Source organism: Rattus norvegicus, chromosome 16 (assembly GCF_036323735.1).
Source record: "Rattus norvegicus strain BN/NHsdMcwi chromosome 16, GRCr8, whole genome shotgun sequence".
In the NCBI taxonomy this organism is placed as follows: domain Eukaryota; kingdom Metazoa; phylum Chordata; class Mammalia; order Rodentia; family Muridae; genus Rattus; species Rattus norvegicus.
The window spans coordinates 2,001,236-2,026,193 of NC_086034.1; the positions used below are offsets into that span (position 1 = coordinate 2,001,236).

General features: G+C 40.3%; 1 protein-coding gene across 5 annotated transcripts in view; it reads left to right on the forward strand.

The window, feature by feature from the left end:
- Dnah12 (dynein, axonemal, heavy chain 12) overlaps positions 1 to 24,958 on the forward strand; it is a 166,616-nt gene that overhangs the window by 68,460 nt on the left and 73,198 nt on the right. For all 5 annotated transcript variants that reach the window (XM_063275064.1, XM_063275066.1, XM_063275065.1 and 2 more), the window contains 14 exons: positions 702 to 854; positions 1,094 to 1,333; positions 1,779 to 2,024; positions 2,297 to 2,416; positions 5,255 to 5,364; positions 7,757 to 7,940; positions 8,075 to 8,215; positions 11,830 to 11,913; positions 12,468 to 12,656; positions 16,694 to 16,813; positions 20,255 to 20,443; positions 22,872 to 23,023; positions 24,026 to 24,164; positions 24,790 to 24,956. In XM_063275064.1, the coding sequence (XP_063131134.1) occupies positions 702 to 854; positions 1,094 to 1,333; positions 1,779 to 2,024; positions 2,297 to 2,416; positions 5,255 to 5,364; positions 7,757 to 7,940; positions 8,075 to 8,215; positions 11,830 to 11,913; positions 12,468 to 12,656; positions 16,694 to 16,813; positions 20,255 to 20,443; positions 22,872 to 23,023; positions 24,026 to 24,164; positions 24,790 to 24,956 (2,234 nt within the window). The remainder of the gene's footprint in view (positions 1 to 701; positions 855 to 1,093; positions 1,334 to 1,778; positions 2,025 to 2,296; positions 2,417 to 5,254; positions 5,365 to 7,756; positions 7,941 to 8,074; positions 8,216 to 11,829; positions 11,914 to 12,467; positions 12,657 to 16,693; positions 16,814 to 20,254; positions 20,444 to 22,871; positions 23,024 to 24,025; positions 24,165 to 24,789; positions 24,957 to 24,958) is intronic.

The following is a 24,958-nucleotide window of genomic DNA, read 5'->3' on the forward strand; positions in this document are numbered from 1 at the left end:
CAGATGACATGAGGATTATTGTGCATGTGATTAGAGAAATGACTCACACACTGCTGAGGTAAAACTCTGACTAACAGGTTGGGGATTTAGCTCAGCGGTAGAGCGCTTGCCTAGCAAGCGCAAGGCCCTGGGTTCGGTCCCCAGCTCTGAAAAAAAGAAAAAAAAAAAAAAAAAAAACTCTGACTAACGAGGAAGGAGAATGCGTACCAACTATAGACAAAGTAGAAAGCCACGGCAGTGGTCAGAGAAACACAGAGCAGTCCTTTGAAGATGCAGAGAGTAGAGAACATACTGTAAAGGGCACAGCCACTGTGCCAGGCACTTACCCTCCTTGTGACTGGCCCTCAGGAGAGGGTCTTCCTTATCTTCTACCCAAACCTCCACATCTCCTTTCTGAAGAAAACTATCCGGAGTTAATTTTACTGCCTCAGAGCTAGTCTCTCTGTTTTTGAAGGGGGAACTAGTACATGTGAAGAATTACACAACAAAGAGATTCTGTTACATTTTACTAGCTGTAGGCCCTTTAAACTTTCTGTTTGTATAGTCATAAAATTCTATGTTAAAAAGATAACAATATAGTAACACCTGGCTTCCCCGAAGCTACAAATACAAATAACTTCATGTGGCCAATAGCTGTCTGGTTTGTTTACTTGTTTTAGCTAATCATGCATTCTTTTCACCCAAACTGTTTTCTTTTCCAGATAGGTGCCTTCTATTTAAACCTTGGAGGTGCTCCAGAAGGGCCAGCGGGCACAGGAAAAACGGAGACCACCAAGGACCTGGCGAAAGCCCTTGCTGTGCAGTGTGTCGTGTTCAACTGCTCCGACGGGCTGGACTATCTAGCGATGGGAAAGGTAATATCACATGTCACAGGCTTCCAGCTAGGTCTGCCGGGCACACTGAGCCAGTCCCCATGCCAATAGTCCTGGATTGTATTTTATGTGGTACTTGAGCTTTGATTTTAGTGGTGAAGATAATGAATATCCTTGGAGCCTTTTCCTCTTGGAGTCTTTTAAGCTTAATTTTAATTTTGAGTTATAAGGTCAAATGTCTTTAAAAAAAAAAATTCACCATCTGCCTCCTGTCTCCTTAGTTTTTTAAAGGCCTGGCTTCTTCAGGCGCCTGGGCTTGCTTTGATGAATTTAACCGCATTGAACTGGAAGTGCTGTCCGTGGTGGCACAGCAGATCCTTTGCATCCAGAGAGCTATTCAGCAGAAACTGGAAGTGTTTGTCTTTGAAGGGACAGAACTTAGGCTCAATCCAAACTGTTTTGTGGCCATCACCATGAATCCTGGCTATGCAGGACGTTCTGAATTGCCAGACAACCTCAAGGTGATGTTTTGGGAGTATAAGTTTGTTTGTTGGTCATTTCCTTCTTCCCTTTCCCATGTGGTATAAGTTAAGCTCCAAGCCCTGGTTTGTTTGGTGATGCAGGGGCTTGGACTCACACACACTAAGCAGCCCTCACAGTCTTGAGACAGTCTCACTAAATGGCCAAGGCTGGCACTGGACTTGTAATCCTCCTGTGTCCGTCTCTAGAGCAGCCATCATTCCACATTTGTGCTTCTGTGCCCAGCTTCCAAAAGTGGTTTTAGACGTCCCAAACTATCGAGTACACAAAAACAAATTTAACTACTGCTGAAAAAAATCCTTCCTAAGTAGATGTTGCATTTAGAGAATAAACTTGACTGTCCACCCCTTTGGATCCTGCTTCTGCTCAGCTTTAAAAATGGCCTCTTTTACATCAGTAATGTATTGCATTTATCATATGCCTCAGGTTCTTTTCAGAACAGTAGCTATGATGGTTCCAAACTACGCCCTCATCGCAGAAATCTCCCTTTACTCCTATGGGTTTCTAAACGCAAAGCCTCTGTCTGTGAAGATAGTGATGACCTACCGGCTGTGCTCCGAGCAGCTGTCCTCGCAGTTCCATTACGACTATGGGATGCGAGCAGTGAAAGCCGTGTTAGTGGCAGCTGGGAACCTAAAATTGAAATACCCCAATGAAAACGAGGACATACTGGTGAGTATTAACCACGTATGTGCACTGTGGCCACCTGGGTGGGAAGCTGACCCTAGTGAGATCACCCAAGAGCTGTGACAAGCAATTGAGAGGTGAGACTGAAATGGTAAGTTGGGTTGTCTAGTGTACTTTATGCTTTGTGTAACGGCCCTTGGCTCTGATAAGCAAGGTTTCTGATTGTGGGGATTCTAGGAGCGATGTAAAATCAACCGACTTTGGCTAAGTGTGTGTAAGTGCAGGCGATTAATTACATTGTCCTCTTGTGATTTTAGCTTCTTCGATCAATTAAAGATGTAAATGAACCAAAGTTTCTCTCACACGACATACCTTTATTTAATGGAATAACTAGTGATTTATTTCCTGGTATTAAGCTTCCTGAAGCTGACTACCAAGTAAGTGAACCCATGAGAATCATTTACTCCGTACAGAAATCCAACTGATAGTGTGATTATTTACCATCTGATATTAAGTTGGGGCCTCAGTCTGTGTGGATGGTTTTGGAGGGGACTTTGCAGTCATTCCTTATTTTTCAAAAACTTCTGGAAGAGTTTGATAAGCATTAATATTAGTTTTTAAAAGATTTAGCAAAACCCCTGTGATTATTATGACCACAGAAGTACACAAAATTTAAATCAAACTTGAAATGGGAAAAATTTTAAAGATACTTAGTATGCTTTTATTTTGAATCTGTTAAGATTTAGTTTGTAGCTTAATACATGGTCCATTTTGTAAGTTTCCATGTATGCCTAAGAATTTGTATTCTATTGCTACTTGGGAAGATTGTTGAGATCTATTAGTTTTACTTGGACTCAAGTGTAATTCAGTTTGTTTCTGAATCCAATTGATGTTTGGCTTGTCTGCTAAATAATGGAAGGAGAATGCTAGCACCCTTTACTATCGGTGTCTCGTAATCCACGCCTGCTGCAAACCTTAGTGTTTGCTGTGTATGACCAGCGGTGGCTGTACTTTTATAACTGCCTTGGCATTTTGTTTTGTTTTGTTTTTGAAAATCTATCCTCTTTGTCATTGTCGAACACTTTGTATGTTTTATTATTTTTTATTATTTTCTAATTTTTAAATATTTTTATAGTTTTCAGCTTATTTTGTCTTTTTGGCCTTTTACTATTTGTAAATATTTATTTACTATTTATAATAAGTGTTTTTATTTTCACAGCTTATCTTTCTCATCCACGTGGTTTCGCTCTGTGAGTGCCCTATAAGATGAAACACACAGCGAATACTTTGGTTTTGTGTTTGTTAATCATTCAGTCCTTTGATGCATTTTTATTGGACCGTGTAATCCATTTGCATTCAAAGCCATTAAAAATTACTTTTTGTATGTGCATGTGTGTGCACATGCGAACATGCATGCCACGGCTCTCACATGGAGATTGGAGAACAGCTTGCAGAAGTCAGTTCTCTTCCTCCAGCATGTGGCTCTCAGGGACTGAACTCAAGTTGTTAGGCTTGGTGGGTGTCAGGTGCCTTATCTGCTGAGTCAGACCCAAATCAATTATTGATATGTAAGGTGTAACTCACGTTATTTTCATTGTTTTCTTTGCAATTTGGTTTTTTTCCCTTGTTTTCTTTGTTGTTTGAAGGCGATAGATATACTTTTCCTGGGATTTGCATAAAACATATTTATAGCTTGCTCTTTAAAGTTGGTAGCAACCTTGCTTGGCAGCTAACATCCACATAGAAGCAGATGGGCACAGTACCATCGCTGTCTTTCCGCGTCTGGGATCCCTCCCTCAGGATGATTAGTTTCTAGTTCTATTTACCTATGAATTTCATGATCTCATTTTTTAAAAATACTCCACTGTGTAAATGTACCCCATTTTCTTTATCCATTCTTCTGTTGAGGGACATCTAAGTTGTTTCTGTTTCTAGCCATTATGAACAGAGCAGCAATAAACATGGTTGAGCAGATGTCTCTGTGATAGAACAAAGTATCCAGGTATATGCCCAAGAGTGGCATAGCTTGATCTTGGTTTCTTTTTCCTTGTGTTGTGTGCGATCCAGCTATATTATAGGTCCTTTCCTTCAACAGAAGGGAGGAGAGGTAGGTTGAGACAGGGTCTCACGGTGTATCCCTGGCTGGTTTGGATCTCACTATGTAGAGCAGACTGGCCTAAAACTCATAGATTTATATCTATGTGCTTTTGTTCATAAGTGCTGGGATTAAAAGTATGAACATTAAAGCGGCCATGCTAGCATGACATAACATGACATATCACATGCCATGACATGATATCACATAACATAGTTGTAGTTGTGTTTGCCCAGTATCTTGTGAGGGTTTTTATTGCTGTGATGAAACATCATGACCAAAATCAACTTGGGGAGGAAAGGATTTGTTTGTTTGTTTGTTTGTTTCAGACACGGTTTCTTTGTGTGGCCCTGGCTATCCTGGAACTCTGTAGACCAGGCTGATCCCAAACTCAGATCTACCTGCCTCTGTCTCTTGAGTTCTGGGATAAAAGGTATGCACCACCACATCCAACTGGAAAGGATTTCTTTAACCTACATTTAATATCAGAATTCACCATCAAAAGAAAGTCATGACCAAAAACTCAAGCAGGACAGGAACCTGAATGCGGGAGCTGATGCAGAGGCCATGCCTGCTGGAGCTGATGCAGAGGCCATGCCTGCTGCTTGCTGGCTTGCTCCCAACAGCTTGTTCAGCCTGCTTTCTTATAGAACCCAGGACCACTAGCCCAGGGGCAATACCACCTACAGTGGGCTGGGCCCTCTCATACCAATCACTAAGTAAGAGCATTCCCTTCAGGCTGGCCTGCAGCCTGGTCGTGTAGCGGCATTTTCTCAATTGAGCTTCCCTCCTCTCAGATGACTAGTTTGGGTTGAGTTGAGTTGACATGAAACCTGCCAAGACATTCAGGAAAGACTAACCCATTTCTGAACTTAAGTCCCATCAGAATGATTTGCAGCAATAGTGCCTGTGGCTTTTTAACTTTTACCGATATTTTAGCTTCTCTGCTTATTCATAGCTGCTATGGTGTGAGGGGTTATCTAGCATATTCTTTTGTTTCTGAACCAAAAACAGAATTTTGGCAAACACCATTAAAAATAATGGTTCTTATTTAAACAAATATCCAACGCGATGATCATTAATATTAAAAGCATTTCAGTTTTATTTATTCTTTTTAATTTGAAAAATTCTTCCTGTATGATAATAACACTTTATAGAAACACATTTTACTTTATTTCAGGAATTTTTGGAATGTGCATATGAAGCCTGCGAAACACAAAATCTTCAGCCTGTTAAATTTTTTCTTGAAAAAATTATTCAGACATATGAAATGATGATTGTTCGACATGGGTAAGAATATTGATTATCTGTCGTAGTTTAGTGTTGTTTTAAACTAAAGAACAAAAAGAAGCGATAAACTTTTTAGGAAGGCTAGGGAGCTGCTTCTCAGGAGCTTACAGCAAAAAACAAAGCAGCAGGAGAGGACATGCACACTTGTACTCCTACTTGTGAGCATCAAGGCAGGGGGTCCTGAATTCCAGGCCAGGATGGCCTGTATATGAAGATCCTGTCTCAGAAACTGAAGCAAACAGAGCTTACATTGTTAGGTAACAATTCTGAAATCCACTTGGGCACCTGATAGTCCCATTTTCAGATATGCTTTTACTGTGAAACTAATGCCGTATAAACTTTAGGACCTTGTCTTTATAGGGAACCATCCAAGCAGCTATAATATGTATATAACTTATTTTGTAAGGTGGATATGTAATTTTGTATTCATAACTATATGAATATTTTTTCTTAAAAGAACTCTTAAAATGTGTAAACTTGATGTTCTTTATAATATCATGGACCTGATTCTGCTTGATTTTTGTTTCCTGGAGGGTCTTTCTAATCAGCTGCTTTCCACAGGACTTGACTTAACATTTGGAAGGTCGTTCTTCCTATTTATGTCTTTTTCCTCAATATGCATATAGTAACAAGAAAGAAAAGTGTTATTTTTAGTGACTGAAGAATGATTCCAGCCATTTCCTGTTTTCTGAAAGTTGGGGGGTCTAATAATCACTGTTTTTGAAAAGTTAAAATAAAAACATTTGTATTATGCAAAATTGGAAACACATACTAAAAGGAGGGAATAGTAAACCAGTCCTTATACATCCCGGGTTGAGCACACATATGCGCTGTTAGCCCAGACTCAGGAGGTAGAAACCAGTCACCATCTTCCAAGAATTATAGTCAGCTTTTATATGTTTTATCCTCCATCTGCCCTAAGTACAGCTATACTTCTCTAAATCCTTGTGGTAACCTTAGCCCTACCGGCTTAGTCGACTCTACACCCCCGGCCAGTTTGCGTGGAGTCTTGTTTCCTCCCGAAATGGCTGTGGCAGCCCTCCTTACCTGCACTTCCCATTTCTACACTTAGGTTACCACAGTCGATCAACCGCGGTCTGAAAACACAAAGGGACAATTTCATGTTTGGAGAGAGAGCACTGTCATAAAATCCTCTCAAAGTATATTATTATAATTATTCCATTTTATGACCAGCTATCGCTAGTCTCTTACTATGTCCGATTTATAAATTAGCCTTCATCATAGTTTTGAATGTGCAAGAAAAGACATAGTAGTACATGCACTTCTATAGTGCTCATGGTTTGGGGTATCTACTGGCCAACTCCCAAAGGATGGGGGACTTCGATCCTGAGACCCATATTAATCCTTCACAGATTTTAATACTGTGATAAAATAGCCCTGTCCTTGATTTGATCCTTTATACCTTCTAGATTTTCACTGTTGGACGTTTTCTTGTTTGCCGGCGTAGATGAGGATCCTACAGGTTCCCTTCCTTCTCCTTCACGCCCACTTGCAGACAGACCTGTCCCTCATGGCCCCTGGGCTCCATCTTTACAGTTTCTTGTTAAAATGCAGATGTCTCTCCAGTGTGCCTAACAGCACTGTATTCACTACCCTTTCCCCTTCCCCAGCTAGATCATGTCTTCCAATTTACCTGAATGATTAGATTTATCAAACATTCTACCACTGCACAAAATGGTCAATCATTTGTCCTTTGGGAACAGTTAATTTGCCCTGGCTTCTAAGCCAATGCGTTATGTCTCAGTTTTCTTCCCTGATGTGCTAAGCGACACTGTTATTTACAATGCCAAGGCTGATCTGTCATTCGTTCTGTATGTCCATTCATAGGTTAGCAGGGCGAACTCTGTTTATCCTAGTCACAAAAAGTAGCCACATCTCAATCCCTCCAGTCCCCTTCTTGCCAGAGGGGAGACAGCTCTGTGGGTTCCCTTCCTGGCAATTATCTACCGTGAATGACCTTGGTTGGAATTAGACACCTGATGTTTCTATAGGAGTGGCAAAGAGGCCTGTGTGGCAGGAGGAGGTCTGGAAATCTATGGCAAAGAGCACTTGTAATCACCATAGCCATCAAAAGCTTTAGAAACAACTCTTCTCATGGCTTTTATTTTAAGAATATAGAGATAATAAAATTTTACTGTCATTTTGAGAGATTCTACTATATGCCATCTTTGAGGGTTATGAATGTGGAAAATTTAGTGTAGACTTGATCAGTTTAGAAGTTAGACATATTTTCATCATATCTGGGGAAACATTTTAGAAATTAAAAAAAAAATATATATGGGGATTACCACAGAGCGATGTTTTCTATGTGGATACAAATAATTTGGTTGGTCATATTTTTACCATCTGCCTGTATAATTCTCTCTCATAGTTTCATGTTGGTAGGAGAGCCTTTTGCTGCTAAGACAGAAGTGCTGCATATTCTGGCTGACACTTTAACTCTTATGAATGAACGCAACTATGGAGACGAAGAAAAGGTCATGTATAGGACTGTAAACCCCAAATCAATTACTATGGGCCAACTTTTTGGGCAGTTTGACCCAGTGTCTCATGAGGTAATCTACAAGCTAACCTTTTCTATAAACAGTGCATCTTAAAGCAAGTAGTTAGAAGTATTTCTATGTTTAAAAGAGGTAAATCCAATTTATTTTGTGAAGGAAGCCTTTCAGCTTTTCCTCTGTCTCCTCAGTGGACGGATGGTATCGTGGCAAACACGTTTAGAGAATTTGCCTTAGCGGAATCACCTGACCGGAAATGGGTTGTGTTCGATGGCCCCATTGATACTCTGTGGATAGAGAGCATGAATACAGTACTGGATGATAACAAAAAGGTAAATCGCTATTACTTAAAGCACAGCTTGTTCACATAAAACTAAGCCATTGTAAGATTAGATATTTAAACTAAAGTGTATAAAAACTGAATATGTTTATTAATTATCTTCTCAGCAAAGATTATGCCATAGTCTTCTGTTTTTCATGGAATACATGCGTGTTATATTAAAGCTACTGTGTTAACAAGGTAATTGTGCTAGTCCCTGTTCTATTGCTGGGAAGGGACAACAGGACCAAGGCAGCTCTTAGAAAAGAATGCATTTGATTGGGGTCTTGCTTACAGTTTCAGAGGGCTGGACCATTATCATTGTGACAGAGAGAGTGGAGGTGGGCAGGCACTGGAGCCATAGCTGAGAACTGCACAGTGATCCTTGAGGGGAGTGGGGAGGAGAGATACACTCTGTGCTTGACGTGGGGTTTTAAATCTCAAAGCCCACATCTAGTGACACACTTCCTCCAACAAGGCCACACTTAACCCTTTTAATCGTTTCAAATAGAGCCTGGTGACACAGTCATTCAAATATATGTAAGTGAGCATTGAAATATATGAGCGTATGGGAGCCATTCTTAATCAAACCACCATAGTAATCTACTAAAAGATTAAGTTGGGCTGGGGAGATTGCTTAGCTGTTAAGAACACTGGCAACTCTTTAGAGGACTGAGGACTCAGGATCAGTGTTCAATTTCCAGCACCCGCCTGATCTGCTGCTCACTCACTGTCACTGTGCACTGGGGTGACAGATGCTCATGTGACCATAAACCTCAGACACATGAAAAAGAGTAATTCAAGTTACTTCAACCCAATAATTTCAGATAGACGTTTATAGAAGTGAGAAGAACATAAAGTCTCATTTCTTTTTTTAAAAAAACATTAAATACTACTTTAGTGTTTATCTGTATAATTCTACCCTGGGACATGAGAGGTATACAAAAGAACTTGACAGTGGAAGTCTTATAATGGTTCTTTTAATTGAGAATAAGTGGACATAAAATTCCAGAACCTGAATGCTATGATTTTAGTGGATTTGAACATTTTCACAGCTGTTACCAAAATAAAGATGCGGAAAATTCTCTGCACCCAAAGGTTTCTCATGTACCTTACAAGTCAGTATATTTTCTAGAAGTCATCACTTAATAAGTAATAACTGGTTTTAGCGCATTTTGAAGTTCATGTTAGTGGACTCATTCTTTAGTTCTCTCCTGTTTTGATCTATGTACATAAGGTGTCTGTGCTGTTTTCTACTTTATTCCTTATTCTCTTTTATGTCTGTATTAGTATCTACTCTGTGATGTCTCCGTTTATTTCCGTACTTAGTTTGTAGCATTAAGGACTGAATCCTTGGGCAGATGTTTGAGCAAGAACTCTACCATTGGGCCATTTCCCCCACCCAAGATTTTTTAAATAAATACATGAAAAGACTATCTTACTAAATAGTGAGTTCATTTAATTAGTACCCAAATGTATGTTTAAACACTTTATCATTGTGGTCATAGTTGTCATTCAGTAGTATTGATCGCAGTGAGAGAGAAAAGTAAACAGACAGGTGTTGATGATTCAGAAAGGAGGCTTAATCCGCAGAATGAAATGTAAGAATTTAAACTCACACAGAAGGCTGCTCTCACATCAGATGCAGGGAGTGTCATCTGATACACAGTTTGGCTACACAGAGTTGGTGGTGACAAATAAAATACAGTCCTTGTACTGACTTGTGTTCATGAAGTGGTGAGCCTCAGTTCTTTTCAGAAGAAACGAAGCCATTTTAATTAGCCATGGTGAAAGCTGGGAAGTAGATCTGCTTAGCGGTGCTTCTCAAGCTGTGGGTTCAACTTGAGGCCCCTTTGGGGTCACTTATCAGAGATCCTGCCTATCAGAAATCTGTATTACATAGCATCATAACAGTAGCAACAAAATAACTTTATGGTTGAGGGCACCACAGCATGAGGTGCTGTGTTAGAGGACTGCAGCATTAGGAAGGCTGAGAGCTTCTGGCTTACTGAGCACAGAAGCATATGTAGGTAGCACTGAGGACCGGGTTAATTTAAAAGGCTAGAATCACTCCATTCTACCAAAGGCTGTCTTTGCTAAATATTCGCTACACACAAGCAGCCTGGGCATAGGTGGAGGAATGGTGTGATCCTGAAAATGCACCCAGACTCTAAAGCTAACGGCATGCGCATAGTAGAAGCACTGCGCGCACAGCAGAACTTACCGAAGGAAGGAAGTAAAAGCAGCTGTGAGAAGACATTCCTCAGCAAGATGAGGCAAGAGGGAGTGAGACCCAGAATCAGGATACATTAGGAGGAATGTATCCCTTCTCTAATAACAGGAAAGAAGGAGTATCTGATGTTAACGGGCAAGAGAACTGGATGGAGCTGTGGGCAGAGCTAAGATGCTTGAATCAAATCGTTCAGAACTACGTAGGGTTTTTTTCCCGCAGAGATAAATTTCCAGATATATGGAATGAATGTCTGGAGCAGAGTAAGTCAAAATAAGTGAAGACAGGATGGTTAGGACCATAAGATGCTATTCCTCTGAAACGCTTACCTCATGAACACTGGCCCAGTCTGAAATTGGGCCAGGAATGGAGTACTTTGGTGAGAAAATCCTCCAGGCCTAGCAGGCGGCAGCAAAAGCAAGGCTTGCCACGGTCGGCGTTTGATAGTGGCAGCGCAGCAGAGTGAGGGTGATGCTGGTGTGACTTCCTAACTCCAGAGCAAGTAGAACAGTGTTCACAGTGTCATCCGATACACATTTAAAAGTATTCTGGATTACTTCTCTCAAGTGGTACTTTCTACAATTCTGGAAACTCTGCACTGTTAAGGTAGACATCATTCAGTCACTTGTGGCTTGTCAACACATTTGCAGAATTGCTTAGTGTAGTTGAAGAACGGAACTTGGGGTAGGGAGATAGCTTCGAAGTAGGGTGCTGGCTGGTATGCATGAATAAGGCCCTTGCTTCATCTTGTGCAGCAAGGAAACAAAGGTGTTGGAAGAATGGAACTGTGTTTAATTTTACATTGGTAAGTTAAATCCGAATAGCCCTGTACAGCTAGCAGCTGTCGTATTATGCAATACAACTCTTTGCCACTCTATTTTATACCTAAAGAGCTGAATCCAGAAACGTTAGCTGCTTCATTGTTGGCATATGACTAAACAGAGTAAACACGAGTCTAGAATGAAGATTATAGGAGCAGAGAGGAAACAAGAGAGAAAGGGGGGTGGTTGAGACTTTGTAGTGAAATTAATTTGTTATAAGAATAGTCGATAATAATAGTCACTAATAGTATTAAATGTAATGATCTCTAAGCCAAGGAACTTGAGATAAGGTAGTTTTAATGATGATGATGATGATGATGATGATGATGATGATGCTGGAAAAGAAAAGAATTTGAGAGATAGGATGTAATTGGTAAATTCAAGTTTTGAACATATTTGATAGAACAGGAAATGTTTTAGATTAAAGAAGTTAAGGAGGCATCATAAACACAGGGCTAGACTAGGATTTTTTCTGGCTTCCATCCATTCATGCCTTTATATCTCAACACATCTTTTATCTGTAAACAAATCAATTCTATCTAAATTTTAAAATATTTGAAAAATATTTGCCTTTAGCTTTGCCTTATGAGCGGAGAAATCATTCAAATGTCCCCTCAAATGAGCCTCATCTTTGAAACAATGGACCTTTCACAGGCTTCGGTAAGTTCGTAATATATATATAATATTCAGTTTATAGTTTGTTTATTCATTTATTGAATCAAAGTATTTTATTTTGTGTCCTAAGACGGACTTAGCACTGGATAGACAGATGACTAGGATGGTGTATGTTTAAGGAGGAGGAGCACATGCTAATGAATAAATGAACACACAGTTACATGTAAGTGCCCTCAGAGCATGGGGCGGGGGCTGAGTATCCATGGGAGCCATGGCAACAGGAAGACATCAGAAGATGTTTTGCTGGACCTAGTTTTGCAGAAGACTCAAGACTTCTTCAGGGAGATTAGTTAGGATTGGTTATTTCAAATCATGATCGGAAGATGTCTAAACACGAATAGGTACAAGATGCCTAGGGACCTGACGAGAAATAGTTTTGTGTACTGGAAACACGTAGCGTGTTTTAGAGTATAAAAACAGGCACGTATAACCGACATCCTGAAAGGATGTGGAAGTATTCGCTATACTGGTCAGGGACCACTCATGGAAAAGCAATCCTTTTTGCAAATGGAAAAAGGAAATGTGTGCTTCTTCTGCAGCCAGCCACCGTGAGTCGCTGCGGCATGATTTATTTGGAGCCTTCACAGTTAGGATGGGAACCAATTGTGGCTTCATGGTTGAACTCACTGAAAGAGCCTCTAAATGAACTAGAACATCAGAATCTGCTGAAAGAACTTTTTAACTGGCTAGTGCAGCCTTCTCTAGAGTTTCGCAGGAAGAAATGCAAGGTAACAGCACAGTAATTCTCTGTCTGACTCTATTTTCTGAAGATTCTGTACTACTCAATTAAATTTACAGTCACAATGCTGGAATGAACAAAGTCAGTTTTTCTTTATCTTTGTTTTTTATGTATTTACTTATTTACTATTTGTTTGTTCATTTACTTTGGCCTTGAACCCACTATGTAACTGAGGAAGAACTTGACCTTCTGATCCTCCTGCCTCCACCTCCCAAACTCCAGGTCATAAGCATCTTCCTTACATACCCAGCCTTCTTTGCTTTTATAATGCTTAAATTACAAATATCTTAAAAGCTAAAATTTAGCTAGAATATTTGTATTAAATCATAGTTTCTAGACCTTTAAAAAATCCCAAATACTTCTATACATTTTTAATTATTTTATTTATTATATTTTTATTTCCAAATGTTGTTCCCTCCTCCCAGAATTTCCATTTCATCTACCTCCCCTTTGCCTCTGGGAGAATACTCCCCTCTGACCCCCTTCACACACACTCCCAGTATCCCCCTTCCCTGGGGCATCAAGCCTCTATAGGATTAGGTGTATCTTCTCCCACTGAGGACAGACAAGGCAGCCCTCCGCTACAGATGTGCCAGGCCACAGACCTGCCCATGTGTGCTCTTTGGTTGGTGGTTTAGTCTCTGGGAGCTCTCAGAGCTCCAGGTTAGTTGTACTGTTGTTCTTCCTATGGGGTTGCCATCCCCTTCAGCTCCTTCAGTCCTTCCCCCAAACTTTTCAGTAGGGATCCCTGACTTCAATCCAGTGGTTGGCTTTTGTAGTAAGATGTGGTAATTTTTTTTTTTATTTTCGTCAGTTTCTGTTATGTCTCCCTTTTCATTTCTGATTTTGTTAACTAGGATTCTGACTCTGTGCCCTTTAGTTTGGCTAAGGGTTTATCTATCTTGTTGGTTTTCTCAAAGAAACAGCTCTTAATTTTATTGATTCTTTGTAGTGTTCTCTTTGTTTCTAATTGGTTGCTTTCAGCCGAGTTTGGTTGTTTCCTACAGTCTACTCCTCCTGGGTGTGTTTGATTCTTTTTGTTCTAGAGGTCTCGGGTGTGCTGTTAAGTTGCTGTTGTAGGATCTCCCCAATGTTTCTATGCAGGCACTCAGTGCTATGAGTTTCCTCTCAGCACTGCTTTCATCGTGTCCCATAAGTTTGGGTATGCTGTGCCTTCATTTTCGTTAAATTCTAGAAAGTCTTTAATTTCTTTATTTCTTGTCTGACCAAGTTATCATTGAGTAGAGAATTGTTCAGCTTCCATAAGTATATTGGCTTTCTATTGCTTTTGTTTTTATTGAAGACCAGCCTTAGTCTGTAGTGATCTGATAGAATGCACAGGATAATTTCAATTTTCTTGTATCTGTTGATACAAGACTGATTATATGGTCAATTTTGGACAGGTACCATGAGGTTCTAAGAAGAAGATATATTCTTTTGTCTTAGGGTGAAATGTTCTGTAGATATTTGTTAAATACATTTGGTTCATAACTTCTGTTAGTTTCTCTACATCTCTGTTTAATTTCTGTTTCCATTATCTATCCATTGATGAGAGTGGGGTGTTGAAATCTCCTACTATTATTGTGTGAGGTTCGATGTGTGTTTTGACCTTTAGTAATGTTTCTTTTCTAAATGTGGGCGCCCCTGCATTTGGGGCATAGATGTTCAGAATTGAGAGTTCCTCTTGGTGGATTTTTTCTTTTATGAGTATGAAGTGTCCTTCCCCATCTCTTTTGATAACTTTTGGTTGAAAGTATTTTATTGGATATTAGAATATGGCTACTCCAGCTGGTTTCTTGGGGACCATTTGCTTGGTATCTTATCTTCTATGGCATCTTCTATGCCTGAGATTCTGTCTTCCACCTCACTTGTGTTCCTGGTTATGGCAGACCTCATGGGAGTCAGGTAGACTGTGGGGTAGGGAGCAGGCATGTGTATTTGGCGTATGTTCTGTTCTGGTGGAGGTATAGACCAGAAGGATGATCCTTCCTATATTTTATAAAATGTTTAGGTGCTAGAGAGATGCTCAGTGGTCAAGAATACACACTGCTCTTATAGAGGACCTACATTCAGTTCCCAGCAGCCATATTGAGTGGCTCACAACTGTTTATAACTCCAGCCCCAGGGGTTCTGATGCTCATCTACACTCAGATACTAGCAACACGTACTATAGCATACATAGATTTTAAAATATCTTAAACACATGTCTTTATACACTCACATGAATGTTTGGTATTTTACAAACTCTCTTTATGCTGTGCTATTTTATTAAGGCTTTCAAAACAAATTACTACAAATGTGGAGTCTTTTTTTTTTTTTTTTTTTTGGTTCTTTTTTTCGGAGCTGGGGACCGAACCCAGGGCCTTGCGCTTCCTAGGCAAGCGCTCTACCACTGAGCTAAATCCCCAACCCCAAATGTGGAGTCTTAAATAACAGAACCTTACTTTGTCGTGGTTCTGGAGATTAGAGACTGGCATCAAGGTGTTGGCAGAGCTGTGCTTCCTTGGAAATACTAAGAAAAAAGTCTTCTGGTGGCTCCAGTTCTGTGGCTCATGGCTACATAACTCCAATCCCTCCTTCCAGCTTCTCATGCCTTCTCTCTATGGCATTTCTCTGTGGCACTTGGGGTCTAGGATTTCCTACCAGTTGGATAGTACATAATGATGTCCTCATCTCCAGATTCTCAACCACATCTTCATAGATCTTTCATCATAAATTCTTGGTATTATAATATAGAAGAGTCTTGAAAGACCAGCATTCCGCAATAGTGAACACACTTAGCCAGATTTAAAATAATATACTGGATACAGAAAGATACTCAATAGCTTCTCATCTTAAAATATGGTTTTAAAAAGAGAAAAGCTATGGAATTTACCAAACTAGACAGTTAAGATTACAAAGATTATTTATGGTGACTTCATAGAGAAAATAAAAGTTCTTAGCAGTATTTCAGTTTTAAATCTCTAATACTATAGAAATAAATAATGCAAAATAACTCCATCTTTGCAGGTAACAGGTGAGGTGATGGATTCTCTTTTCACAGCTGTCAGGATTTCTATACGTGGCCAGTTCTAAAGTGCACGTGGTTTATTTTCTCCCTGGTGATGGTTTTATGTGTCTTTCCATTGTTCTCCAACCATCTCCTCACCTCAGCCTTTCCTGTAGAGTAGCCTCAGTTCTGACCTCATCCCCTGCCTGAATCGTCAGGAGAGCATTGCTCTGGTGCAGTCTACATCTTACAATGAGAGTGAAGACTAAGTGCTCACCCGTCCTGCTTATTCCCTACCTTACAGTCATCCTTTGGAGGTTTCTTTCTAAAATGAACGCACTGCAGCCCACATCTTCACCTGCCTTCACATCCTGCAGGATCTCCTGAGGAGTCTGTATCGACATATCCTGCCTTACACATCCCACCCAACTCTATTTACTTAACCCTTATTTACCTTGAACATTCAGTTCAGCTGCTGCTGCTTCTCTTTTCTCAGGTTCCCTGAAACTAATTTCTGGGCCTATTTCTATCCCAAGTGCTACAGCAACATATCTCTTCTGAGACCGGCTCCTTTATATAATTATCCCACTTAAGCTTTTCCTGTTTTGTCTTAGAGTCATTCCTTTTCAGGGACCGAGTCTCTTATGTCTACTTCTCCCAGCTTGCTCTATGACTAAGTATATGATTAGTCTTTCATCAATAGAATAAATAACTGAATGGATGGCTCTAAGAGGCTTCATTTCTGCTACTCTTAGAACATCATTTATTCTCTCGTATACCATGTTACCATTTGTCAGAGGACTGAGGATACGAATACATCATGTACAACTTTGTTATACACTAAACCAAACTCAAAATCTTTGAGAAATGTTTTTATTGTGCCCACAGTTTATTTTCTGTAAGTTTAGATGTCATTAAAAACATATCAATACTGTATATGTTCTTATTTATTTTTATTAAGTGAAATACTTTTGTTCATTTCTCCTCCAAGTAAGATGGAAAAACTTTAAAAACATTTCATTATTTTCCCTTTGCAGGAATTGATCCCTACAGGTAACATCAATGCGGTTGTGGCACTCACGCGCCTCATTGAAATCCTGCTCTGTACTGTGGTGGAAAATGATCCCAGTAGCAAGCACATCCGTGTCTGGATTATGGTTGGTTTTATATTTCAAGTAGTTTTAAACACAAAATAAAGTATGGTTATAGAAAATAATGTTTGTGTGCAGAAAGACCCAGAGCAGGTTCTGATGATCGCTAAAGAGCAGCTGAGGGCACTAGGTTGGCCCAGCTGGTATTCTGAGTCTAAAGAAAGTAAAGAATGCCAGAGTGGATCAAACTGTGCTATTCTTTACGAAATGCCGTATGGGGGCTGTCCTTGATGAGGTGGCACAGGATTAAACTCACTTGCTTTGGGGTAATTTATTTTTGTCTTAGTGCTAAGCAGAAATATAGGCAGCCTAGAAACTACCCATGAAAGACTGGGGGAAGATATCCAACCAGATAGGTGGATACCAGCAGACCCCATGGAGAATTCTTTAGGACACAGCAGCAGTAGTCTTTGTTAGTTAATGCCTGGAGTTCAAAGAAGACCAAAGACAATGGCAGTACTGCACAGAAGCTACCAAGGAGAGAGAAAAAATTGTTTTGCTTTAGTTCCACATCTTTTAAAAAATTAATTAATTAATTTACATACCAAACTCTGTCCTCCCTCCATCTCCCCCTCCCCCTCTTCTCTGAGACAGTGTGGCCCCCCTGAGTATCCCCCGAACCCGGTGCATCCTCTCCCACTGAGGCCAGACAAGGGAGCCCTGTTGGGGAATGGACACCTCAGTCGGGCTACAGCCTAAGAGAGAGCCCCTGCTCCAGTTGCTGGGAGGCCCACATGGATACTGAGTTGCAAATCAGGCCTCGTTCTATCCCTCGTGTGCTCTCTGGCTGGCGTCTCAGTCCCTGAGGGCTCCCAGGGTCCAGGTCAGCTGACTCTGTTGTCCTCCTGTGGGGTTTCCATCCCTTTCAGGGCTTCAGTTCCTTCGCCCAACTCTTCCATGAGAGCACACAGCCTCCATCCAGTGTTTGGCTGTGGGCGTCGGCGTCTGTCTCAGTCAGCTGCTGGGTAGAGCCTCTCAGAGGACAGCCATGCTAGCTCCTGTCTGCAAGCACAATGGGGTATCAGTAATCGTGTCGGGGTTAGTGCCTGCGCATGGGATGGGTTTCAGGCTGGGACAGTTACTGGTTTACCATTCCCTCAGTCTTGGCTCCATCTTGGTCCCTACATTTCCTTTAGACAGGACACATTTTGAATTGAAAGTTTTGTGGGGGGGGTATCCTTTTCCCTCCACTAGGGGGTCTTCCCTGGCTACAGGAGGTGGCCTCTCCAGGTTCCATGTCCCCACTGTTAGGCGTCTCGGCTGAGGTCATCCACATTGACTCCTGGGAGCCTCCCCCATCCCAGGTCTCTGGGACTTTCCCGAGATCCCTATCCCCCATGCCTGGCCCCTGGCAGCTTCAGATTTCAATTCATTCTCTTGGCCTTCCGGCCCTCGCTCCTGTCTTTCCCCATACCTGTTTCTACACCCCTCCCCTCTCCCACCAGTTCCCTTCCTTCCTCTGCCTCCTATGACTGTTTTGTCCCTCCCCCAAGGGTGATTCAAGCATCTTTGACTGGGTCTTCCTTCTTCTTGAACTACTTTGAGTCTGTGGGGTGTTTCATGGATATCCTGTACTTTATGGCTAATATCCACATATCAGTGAGTCCTTTAGGGTCTGGGTTACCTCACTCGGGATGATATTTTCTAGTTCCATTCATTTGCCTGCAAAATTTATTATGTCCTTGTTTTTAATAGTTGAATAGTATTCATGCGTAAATGAACCACATTTTCTGTATCCACTCTTCGGTTGAGAGATATCTAGGTTGTTTCCAGTTTCTGGCTATTACAAATAAGACTGCTATGAACATGGTGAGTGGAGCACACGTCTTTGTGGTATGGTGGAGCATCTTTTGAGTATATACCTAGGAGCAGTATAGCTGAGTCTTCAGGTAGAACTATTTCAAATTTTCTGAGAAACTGCCAGATACCAGTTTGCAATCCCACCAGCCATGGAAGAGTATTTCTCCTTTCCCCACATCTTTGCCAGCATCTGCTGTTGCTTGAGTTTTTGATCTTAGCCATTATGATTGGTATAAGGTGGAATCTTAGGGTTGTTTTGATTTGCATTTCCCTTATGACTAAGGACATTGAACATCCCTTTAAGTGTTTCTCAGCCATTTGAGATTCCTCTGTTGAGAATTCACTGTTTAATTCTGAACCCCATTTTTTAAATTGGGCCATTTGTTGAGTCTATCTTCTTGAGTTCTTTGTATATCTTGGATATTAGTCCTCTGCCAGATAAAGGGTTGGTGAAGATCCTTTCCCAATCTGCAGGCTGCCCCTTTGTCCTATTGACATTGTCTTTTGCCTTACAGAAGCTTTTCAGTTTCATGAGGTGCCATGTATCAGTTGTTGATCTTAGACCCTGAGCCATTGGTGTTTTGTTCAGGAAGTTGTTTCCTGTAGCGCGCGCACACACACACACACACACACACACACTTATATGCAAAAAGATAACTATAACTAAAATGTAATATGATTTTTTAACTCTAGAACTCTGTCTCAGACATTTCCTGTCCCCGACTTCCAGCCAAATCTAACCTCCTGCTTTCTGCCTGCCTTCTCTCCTTTCACCCTTCACCAATGTGTTATGTCAGGTTGGTTTATCCCTTTTCTCCTTATGTTTGGAGTTGTCTTTTTCAGAATTTTCTTTTCACATTCTTCTACATTATCATTGTTTGCTTTTATATAATTATTCCAGGAATAGTCTGTCTATATATAAATTTCTGTACCTCCAGAAAGTTTTTGTTCTCTTGATAAACCTGAACCCCCAACAATGGTTCAGAATCATTTTATGACTTATGTAGATGAATCCATGAATGAAAATTTGAGGATAATTTTTTAGCCAGATTTTTTTTAACATATACATTGAATACAAGGCAAAAGGGCTATTTTCCAGTCAAAGCAGTCCTCCAGCCACCCTCAAGGCAACTATTGTTAGAGCCTCGCATAGCCCTGTAATGACATTTTACATATATAGTCTTTCCTGTGTGTGTACTTTATATGTGCCAATTTATTATATTTACTAATTTGCACCTTACTTGCTGTGTATCTTGATTTTTCCATGTCAGCATGATAGCTACATCATTTTTTAGAGCTGTATATACATTATAGAGTGTGTGTAGCATACTCTAAGTAACCAGAATGCCTGTTGAAGAAATAGTAGTGTAACAAATATTTTATGCATACGTCATTGTCACTAGTAGAAATTTATTTGAGGATAAATTAAATAAATGTCCCTAGGCCATTTGTGTAGGCATTTAAGTTTTCTAGCACTATTGCCAAAGAAACAGTTCTTTATAAGACTTATCTATACTCAGTTCTATTTTTTTTTTGTCTCTGCATGACCTTGTCAAGTACTTTAAACAGGTCTTAATATATTAAATTTTAGCTGTTTCTCCTAAATGTTCTTTGAAAAGTAATTGCTATAATCTTTTCCACCAACAGGCCACCTTTGTATTCTCTTTGATTTGGTCAGTTGGAGCAAGTTGTGATACAGATGGTCGTCTTGCTTTTGATAATTTCCTACGGTCACTTGTAACAGGAAAAAATGACAAAGCCCCAATGCCAGTCTTCATCAATAAATGGGAATGCCCATTTGATGAAAAGGGCCTGGTCTACGACTACATGTATGAGGTATGACCTAAATATGTATTAAGATGAAATGTGAACCACGAAAGTCTGGGCCGACTTGCACAGCGCCAGCATGCACAGCGCCTGCATGCCCAGCATCTGGGATTTCATCAGAGGGTTAGGACTCTCATGGAGAGACGCTTAGTCCCGTCTCCTTACGTCTCCTTGTAGAACTCGTACTTGTATTTTATGATGCTGTGTGCAATTTTAGAGCACTTTTCCACTCCAAAAGAATTCATCAAAGCCTTCTTTCAAACAGAAAACATTTCACCTGTCATCTTACTCATGCAAATTAAATTTTACAAGCATAAGATTTAAGTAGAACCTCGGTTATAATCCTACCTAAATTAAAGAAATCTGGAGGCAGAACTCAAACCCAGCCAGCAGTGGAGAACTAACTCGTTCACCTGCAAACACAGAATTTTAAGAATTTGATCGGAAAGTTTGTCTTGATTAGTCCTAGTAGAAAGTCAGCGAAATAATCTCTAAACAGCAAATGTTTCAGTAGCACAAGCATGTTTTCTAAAAACTGAAAGTAAATATCAAAATCCAGTTTAAATAGGTAATTGCCACTGAGAAAGAGAAAGTGGAAGTGGAGAACTATTCGTTTTCTTAACGTATATTGTTTTGTTATTCGAGACTGAGTTTCTCTGTGTAGCCCTGGCTATCCTGGAGCTCACTTGGTAGACCAGGCTGGCCTTAAACTCAGAGATCTACCTGCATGCACCACACCTGGTATCATTTTCTTGAATTAATAAAACTTTTAACTCAAAAATACATGTTTCTAAAACTTTAGTATGACTCTAAAAGGTTTTTTTTTTTTTTAATGAGTTACTAGGCGGCCAATGAGAAGCCAATGAGTAAAACCACTTGGCACACAAGCTTGAATATCTGAGTTCTGCCCTGTGTGTCCCACAGAGGAAGTCCAGGATGGATTCCCCAGGACTGTCCTCGGATCTCCACATGCATGTCGTGGCGCCTGATAGAACACCAGAAATAAATCCTTAGCGCCGGCTATAACCCAGGAGCAGGTGCTAGACACCTACTGCTTTGCCAGGAATTAACTCTTATAATTTGATAGGTGACCTGGGAATCGACAGGGGGAAGAGAAGACTTTCAGGAGAGACAAATAACAGTTGAAGCTGTTACTGACATGCAGATAGCAGAAAAAACATGCAGATAGCAGCACATTCAGCCGGTAGTTCAAAAGAACCTCAAGACTTTCCTTGTTAATTTAGTCTGCTGATTATCTTAGCTGAACAGCAGCCTAGATCAAAGAAACAAAATGGCAAACAAACACAGAGTTCTCAAATGATGTTTTATTTTTACTTAGAGTGCTGTTCATTTAAAACTTCAAAAAACATGAAAGATACAAACCAAAATCTAGCAAGTTGTACTTGTTACACTAGGATGACTTTGAAATACTCAGTGTATGCAAAAGACCATATTAAAGGCATTTAGGGATGATTAGGTAGTAAGAGGATATAAATTCAGCCAGCCATTGTGGTGCATGCCTTTTGTCCCAGCACTCAGAAGACAGAGTCAGGTGGATCTCTGAGTTCAAGGCCAGCCTGGTCTACATAGCAGGGCTATCTCAAAACCTACAGGACACAAAATTAGGTTTGTTGAGTTTATGATAAACTGATATTTAAATTCTTTGAATTGTGATAGACTGATATTTATATTCTTTGAATTATCATTAAAATTGTATTAATTGAGTAGTAGATTCATGCTTATCTATTAATCTGCTTTGTGACTTAAGATATTACTTATATTTTATATGGCTTATGATACTTCATTATAAAGGAGGAAAACACTAACGTTTTTAATTTGAGGGTTCATTTACGATATTTTAAAGTTTTTATGTGTACTGGCGTTTTGCCTGACGAATGTGTACGTGCTGTGTGCGTGCCTGGTGTCTGCAGAAGTAAAGGGAGAGCAACAGATACCCTGGAAGTGGAGTTACAGTTGTGAGCCAACGGATGAGCTCTGAAAAATGAATCTGGGTCCTCTGGGAGAACAGCCAGAGGTCTTATCTGCTGAGCCATCTCTCCCTGATTTAGGATTTCTGATAAAACTTAACTTTTCAAAGCCACAGTAAGTCCCTTTTCCAGTGCTAATGATCCAGGAACATCGGCTCTGGTTATGAGTGTATGTCCTCTCCATGTTGTCTCAAGCTGCAGGTTTTTACTGAGCAGCTGCCTGTTGCCCATTTGGATCTATCCCTCTACAAACTACACGTTTTTTCCTTTCCCCATCTTTCAACTAAGTTAACTTTTCCTCGTCAATTGATAAAAACTCATTGTGTGCTATAGATGCCAAGTTTTATCTAAGGCTCAAGCTTTAGATAGCAAATGGTCTAAATGTTGGAAAGATTCTTTCAGATGTAACAAGTGTACAGTTACAGTATTCAAAACATATTCTCTTCTAGTTAAGAAACCGAGGTCGCTGGATCCATTGGAATGACTTAATTAAAAGTTCTGATATAGAAGACAGACGTACCAAGATTCAAGATATTATAGTCCCTACAATGGACACGATTAGATATACTTTCCTAATGGATTTGTGCATTTCCCATGCAAAGTAAGAAACTCTAAACATGAGTTCTAAATGTAACAGTGCCTTTCTAATAAAACGTCAGCCTGTTTTAGAGCAAACTTTGAAGTCATGGTCACCGAGTTTCAGGCAGCTGAGACAGTGTCTGGGAGCTAATTAACATGTTTTAAATGACATCTAGTGTTATTGGAGAACCTAGAATTCAGCTTTTTTTTTTTATTACTCCAAGATTTTAACAGAACGATAGTACATTGCCTCTTAAGTCACCCAAACTCACTTGCAGTGTTATTATTGAAAAGCTTTATACTTTTGGGTAGGACATGGCTCGGTCAGGAAAATCCTTATTTCATAAGCATGTGGAACCAAACTCCATATAAAAAACAGTGAGTTCAGGTTGGTATAAAGCCAGAAGCATGGTGCACACTTGTAATCACAGCCATAGCAAGACGGGAGACAGACAGGCATATGGGCCAGCTAGCTTCTTGTAGCTCCTAGACAAACTTCCAGGGAAGAACCCTGTCTCAAACAAAAGGAGGAAATGCCTAGGATATCACCAAAGATATCTCTGAGCTCCATACATGTTATGCCCGTGCCTACCTGCTCATCAATATACACTTACAGAGAAGGGTGCACAGACAGGAGCGTGCACACATGTGCACACGCACGCGCACACACACACACACATGCACACGCACCCACTCACACACACACACACGTGCACACACACACGCACACGCGCACACACACGCACCCACTCACACCACAAGTTTATATATTTTACATACGGGTTCAGTGCCTCCAGGCTAGGAGGGCAGTGGCCTCAGGCTTGCATGGCGAGTGCTTTTACCTGCTGAGCCATCTCCTTGGCCCTTCTTTTACTGGTCTCTCATGCACTGCTGTAAGCATGGGGAGTATTAGAAAGAAATGACTTGACTACTGTTTAAGGTTTTTAAAATATGTATTTGAGTTTCTTTCCATAAAAATGCTTTTCTACCATTTTGGACTATGTCACTTACTGTTTCCATAAAGGCCGCTGCTCTTTGTGGGTCCCACTGGCACAGGAAAGTCAGTGTACGTGAAGGATAAGCTAATGAATCACTTGGAAAAGGGAAAGTACTTTCCTTTCTATGTTAATTTCTCCGCACGGACCAGTGCCAATCAGGTTCAGGTGAGTATAAAGCCAGAAAATTGGGCTTATAGTTATTATACTTTATCTTATCTGATAAATATTAAAGCATTCAAAGCTCCACGTTAACCACGAAACTTTATAAATCTGTGAATCAAAAGATAACACTTTTATATTAGCACTTAATTAATATTTGTCACTTCCTTCTATACTCTTCTCTATGGCTTTTAGGAGCACTTGCTGCTCACAGGATTGGTCCAGCTCAATTTCTGTTGATTCCAGCCAATAGATTTGCCCTAACTACAAAGTCTTGCAAAGTTACAATACTGTAGAATTTTTTAAGTAAAGACTTTTGGTATTCAGTTTTACAATGGACAAGCAAGCTTTTTAAAAAAATATCTGGAATAATGCACACGCCCAAATCCTAGCACTTGGGAGGCACAACAATTCAAAGTGCAGAGAAGGGTTTCAACAGATGCCATCTAAAATGATGCTGGGTTTACAATTTAGTATCAAGTAAGAGTAACTCATAAGGAACACACACGTAACAATGCTTACTGACTCCATGCTGTGGACACTGTTCCGATATTGTCTTAGACAATGGAAACAACAGCAAGGCTGTCACACTGTCATACGTAACTATGCCTCTGTCTTTTTACATTTTTAGAACATTATTATGGCTAGATTGGACAAAAGGCGCAAGGGAGTATTTGGACCACCTATGGGAAAGAAGTGTGTAGTGTTCATAGATGATATGAATATGCCTTCACTGGAGAAATATGGAGCCCAACCTCCTATTGAGTTATTACGCCAGTTTTTTGACTGTGGACATTGGT